The sequence below is a fragment of the Coffea arabica genome, chromosome 1e (genome assembly GCF_036785885.1).
Source record: "Coffea arabica cultivar ET-39 chromosome 1e, Coffea Arabica ET-39 HiFi, whole genome shotgun sequence".
NCBI lineage: Eukaryota > Viridiplantae > Streptophyta > Magnoliopsida > Gentianales > Rubiaceae > Coffea > Coffea arabica.
Genome location: NC_092311.1, coordinates 8,203,641 through 8,209,105, shown reverse-complemented (window position 1 = coordinate 8,209,105; position 5,465 = coordinate 8,203,641). Strand labels below are relative to the sequence as shown.

General features: G+C 43.9%; 1 protein-coding gene across 1 annotated transcript; it reads right to left on the bottom strand.

The window, feature by feature from the left end:
• Nucleotides 1–1,401: 1,401 nt before the first annotated feature.
• LOC113737372 (uncharacterized) lies at nucleotides 1,402–3,909 on the bottom strand. Its single transcript, XM_027264618.1, has 4 exons — nucleotides 3,347–3,909; nucleotides 2,329–3,235; nucleotides 2,040–2,175; nucleotides 1,402–1,925 (listed from the first exon to the last, which is right to left on the bottom strand). Exons 1-4 carry the CDS (start codon nucleotides 3,907–3,909, stop codon nucleotides 1,402–1,404), a joined length of 2,130 nt encoding a protein of 709 aa, XP_027120419.1.
• Between the last annotated feature and the right edge of the window lie 1,556 nt (nucleotides 3,910–5,465).

Genomic DNA, 5,465 nt, shown 5'->3' with positions numbered 1-5,465 from the left:
ACAGACAAGTGCAAAAACAGACAATAAACTTACCCTAAAAGCTAATTAATCCTGTGAACAGCAAAATTTTCCCCAAACACTACCAGATCAACCCAAAAATCACTTAATTAGAAAACCGCAGCAACATTCCCCAAAAAATCAATTAAATTAGCAACCCAAATAAGAACATCCCCCAAATATCACTGGTTGAAGACAAAATTTAACTATTAGTCAGCAATCAACCACAGATATATACCACAGCACCTAAACAAGCACAAAATTTCTATCCTCAGCTAGCAAGTCAACAATCTGGCCTCAGCTAAGAAATTAAAATCTGGCATCAGCTAATGAAAACTAGTAATCTGGCCTCAGCTACTTAGTGACAGAAAAATAAAGAAAGAATTCACCGGAGGTTTGGAGTAGGCAGTGGATGACAGTGAAGAGAGAAGAGGCGGCACGGAGGAGAAAGGTGCGACGCGCGTGAGAGCCACGCGCGTGGGCTGCTGCTGCTGCTGCGTTGGTCGAGCGCGCCCCTGCGCCGCGCCTGAGCTGCGCGCCTGGCTGCTGGTGCTGGTGCTCTGGTCGCGCGATGGGCAGAGGCTGGAGCTTACGAAGGGGAGGCGCACGGGTGACGTGCGCTGGGTAGTACGCTGGCGTGGCTGTCGCGAGCTGCTGGGCTCGCTGGGTTGCGCTGGACTGCGCTGGGGCCCAGGCGTGCCAGGTGGAGCGGTCGCGCGCTGCGCGCGGGCTGGGCGGCGCACAAGGAACTTGCGCAGAGGGCGCGCTCAGCGGCGCGCTGAAGCAGGGTGGCCGCTGGCGGAGGATCTGAGCTGGAGGGCGGCGGCGTCGAACAGCAATGAGTGGCGTGCGGTGCGGTGAGGAGCGGCGGCGGACGAAGCAAAAGAGGGGAAAAAAGAAAAGAAAGAAAATAAGGAAGAAGAAGAAAGAAAAAGAAAAGAAAGAAGAAGAAAAAAAGAGTTGGGTTGCGGGTCCTTTGAAATATATATATTTTTTCTTTTTGGATTAGGGCAATTTCATCTTTTTATTTTTTATTATTATTATTATTATTATTTTTTTCGGGTAAACGAAGAACTCCTGTCTTAGGCGTGGGCACGCCTAACTGCCCCTAGTCTTTTGACCATCCGACGAAAATTCTTGATCCTTTAGCCTGACCACCTAGCGTGGGCACGCTTAATTGCTACAGAGTCTTCTGACCGTCACCTTCCAACCCTTTTCCTCAGACGTGACCACTTAACGTGGGCACGTCTAACTGCCAATTTCCTGCCACAAAAAATCAAACTATTAATTGACACTAACACTTAACTAAAACTTCAAAAATGTATGAAAACTGAAACAAAGTCTTAGATTGCCTCCCAAGTAGCGCCTTTCTTTAATGTCTTTGGCTAGACATTGCACCACTCTTTAGTCTGGATGTAATTGAATTTTCCTTGTAATTGGTGGCCTTCCTCCGGGATCCACGTGGCCATTGAGTGCACCCTTTTTCCTAAATTTTCTCTCCATTTTCACCTCATAAACTGCTTTCATCCTATAGGACTTGTTCGCAGCAACCTTGAATTTACCCCTACCAGCAAACTTAGAAAATTCTTGTACAGAGGGATTAGTGGCATAAATAGCATATACAGACTGAAAGTTAACAGGATGTTTCTTTGTATCAAAGATATTAAAGTGGACTATTTCTCCATCAAATTTCATCGTGAGAGTACCCTTACTAATATCAATTTTAGTCTGGGCAGTACTCAAAAATGGTCTTCCTAATATAATGGGTGATGGATTTGGGGCACTTCTATCATCCATGTAAAGCACATAAAAATCAGCAGGAAAAATTAATCCATCTACTTGCACTAAAACATCCTCAATTATCCCATCCGGGTAAGCACATGTACGATCAGCCAATTGAATTATTATCTCCGTTTCTTTTAATGGTCCTAAATTTAGGGAATTATAGATTGACTTAGGCATCACATTAATAGAAGCCCCTAAATCTATCATGGCATTTTTGATACTAGAATGTCCAATCTTACAGGGAATAGTAAACATACCTGGATCCCCGCATTTGGGTGGAAGTTTCCTTTGAAGTACAGCTGATACATTCTCTCCTACCATCACTCTTTCATCACCCCTTAGCTTTCTTTTGTTAACGCACAAGTCTTTCAAGAACTTTGCGTATTTGGGTACCTGCTTAATCACATCCAATAGTGGGATGTTTACTTGAACTTTGCGGAACACATCCAGGACTTCTTTTTCCCTTTCTGCCCTCTTTGTCTTTTCCAACCTGCAAGGAAAAGGAGCTAGATTAGATTTAATAGGGATTGTAGGAATAGATGTTACCTTAGGGTCTTCGCGAATGTGTCCTTCCTCTTCGATTTCCTTTTCTTTCTCCTCCTCACTTTTGCTTTTTGAATTTTCCACTTTAGGCCCTTCCAGTTCCTTACCACTCCTCAGCGTCATGGCACTTACATTTCTAGGATTTTTCTCAGGTTGAGATGGCAATTTTCCATGAGCGTGGGACTCCAGGGGATTGATGGCAGTTGCCAATTGGCTTATTCGAGCATCCATATCTTTCATGCCTGCTCTGGTGTCCTGCTGGAACTGAGTGGTGCTCATGGTTAAAACTCTAGTTTCTTGCTGGAGTTGAGCCATATTCGTGGTCAATGACCTGGTCTCCTGCTGGAGCTGTCTAGTCTCTTGCTGGATCTGGGCGGTAGTCGTAGCCAGACTCTTGACAATATCTTCCAAGGAACTTCCTGCGTTGGAGGATGAAGGTTGCGGTTTCGGTTGCCATGGTTGCTGAAACCCTGGTGGACGATTTGAGAGTGAATTTTGCGGTCGGTTCCCATAACTGAAATTAGGATGGTCTCTCCAATCGGGGTTGTATGTGTTGGAATACGGGTCATACTGCCTGCGGGGTGCGGGCACGCCTCCGGCCATGTTTACCTGTTCTGCCCCGTCCTCTTGCAAAAGGGGGCACGTGTCCGTGCAGTGGTCCATGCTAGTGCAGATGCCACAAACTCTAGCTCGCGGCGTGTCTCTCATGGTTAATTGCCTGAAAGCAGACGTCAACTCTGACAGTTGCTGCTGTATGGATGAAGTCTCTACCTCGTTGACTCTACGGGTAGGGTTGCTCTCACGGAAGACAAATTGTTGGGAGTTCTCTGCCATGGCTTCGATCAGGTCCCATGCTTCCTTCGCTGTCTTATTCGCCAGGGCTCCTCCGCTCGCAACGTCAATAATACTCCTGTCAATTGACTGGAGCCCTTCATAGAAGTACTGGATCAACAATTGTTCACTAATTTGATGCTGTGGGCATCTAGTGCACAACTTGTTGAACCTTTCCTAATAGTCGTACAAGGACTCCCCGGAGTACTGCTTGATGCTGCATATCTCCTTCCTCAAACTCGCAACCCGGGATGCGGGGAAAAACTTTTCTAGGAATTTCTTTTTCAATTGTGCCCACGTGGTGATACTACCTGCAGGTAGGTAGTATAGCCAATCCTTCGCTGCATCCTTGAGAGAGAAGGAGAAAGCTCTAAGTCTTATTTGCTCCTCAGTGACCCCAGGAGGTTTCATGCTAGAGCAAACCACTTCGAACTCCTTGACGTGTTTGTGAGGTTCTTCACCAAAAAGACCATAAAACGAAGGTAAGAGCTGAATCAATCCCGATTTCAGCTCGAAGGAGGTATTCTCAGACAGAGTTGGGAAAGTGATGCACAAGGGCTGATGAGTCAGCTTCGGGGTAGCCAGCTCCCTTAATGTCTGGGTGTTGGCCATGCTAAATTCATCTTCTACTGACTCGTTTGCAGAAGATAAGTGCCCTTCTTTTCGTCTCTTGGTCTCTTGCCTTCGCCTACGTGCTGCCTTCTCAACCTCAGGTTCGTATATCAATTCACCTGTGCGAGAAGAACTGGGCATAAACTAGCAAAAATATCAAGAAAAATAAAATAAAATAAAACAAAATAAAAGGCTGAATTCAAAAAGAAACAAATAATTCAGATGCCAGTCCCCGGCAACGGCGCCAAAAATTGACAGGTGCCGAACCTGTGCAATAATAATAAATAAAACCTAACTACCACCTAAAGCAGTCAATAATTAATTCGAGTACTGGAGCAGGGACCCTAGGTGTGCAATGGGTTACTTGATTCACCCTGTTCCCGAAGAGTTTACTTAATCCGATATACCTGAATTAATTATTTAACTGAATTCACTAACTAGTAGACAGTGGTAAGCAGGGTCGTCTCCTCAGGGACTGGAGAGAAATTTATTCCTTTTCGAATCAAGACAAATGGGGGGTTTTCACGATTAAATGCTAAGAATAAAGTAACTGCAGAGAATAATTAATTTAAAGAAATAATTAAGAGAAGCTCTAGCCAAGGGTACACTTCAGAAATGGTTCATGCACTGATCATTGATGCAGAAATAATTCCAACATTTATCAACAGATTAGTTATAGTTGTCATGCACGCGATAAACAACCAACCTTTCCTTAATTTCTCGACAGCTAAGGTACGACCGTTAGCTATTTCTCTAACCCAAAAACAACCCTAGGTACGACCGTAGGATTTAATTTCTAGATTGCATTAATAATTAGAAATGCCCAATCCTAACTAACAAACACGCTACGAGGGTTTATTTAAGATAGATCATATGTTCCCCTGACATAAAGCCAATTACGCCAGTTGCTACTAACACAGAGGTAACGAACAATTACGGATTCAATTACCCATATTTAGCAAAATAGCCTATATGAATAATTAATTATTGCGCACTAACCAATCATACACAAGGCTATAGCGATTAAAAGCCAGGAACATATAAGTATCAATAAATGAGAAAAATAATAAAGAATGATTTAGATCTCACAGTATTAGTTGAACCAATTCATCAGTTGCTCCCTTGACTAGAAATAGAGGTTTAGTTCCCCATTAGTGAACAGGCCATGCGAACGTAGTTGACAAGGGCCGCCAATTCTTGCGTTGGGAATCGGTCAACCGAGAGAGTTAGAAAAGAGCGAGAGGAATCGATCTGCAGTTGTTTCTCACCAAGCAAAGAAATTGTCTGATGCTCTCTCCATTAATTCGGTCAAAATGAAAGAGTAAAGTAAGTGCCAAATGGTCAACAATGGTGGCCCATATTGGTCCCTCACAAAACAAACATACGAGAGAAAGGTTTCAATTGCTTCTTTTGTTCTTCCAATTTCGGTCAACCAAACTTAGAATTTGAGTTTTCAAGTCCACAAAAGATGGAAAGAAAAGTACAGAAGTCAAGAATGGTGGCTCTTGTCTCTGCTCATTCCCCCTTCAAAGCTGCGGCCAATCTCCCTTTTAAACGCATAGCCTCCCTAAAAACCTAAGCCAGCCGAAGAAAACTAACTCTCGCCTCTGTTGTCGACCGAAGTTCCAGGCAGTTGTGTTTTTCCTTTTTTTTCCCAAAATAAAATAACAAGCCTCCCTCCAAAAATAGAATAAAAT

What these genes read in the sequence shown, in the direction of transcription:
- LOC113737372 (XM_027264618.1), bottom strand. Translation starts at nt 3,909, where the DNA reads ATGCCCAGTTCTTCTCGCACAGGTGAATTGATATACGAACCTGAGGTT. An exon ending in ACATTCGCGAAGACCCTAAG is followed by an intron (nt 2,176 to 2,328) that starts GTAACATCTATT and finishes GTGATTAAGCAG; the next exon opens with GTACCCAAATACGCAAAGTT. An exon ending in ACCCAAATGCGGGGATCCAG is followed by an intron (nt 1,926 to 2,039) that starts GTATGTTTACTA and finishes CCCTAAATTTAG; the next exon opens with GACCATTAAAAGAAACGGAG.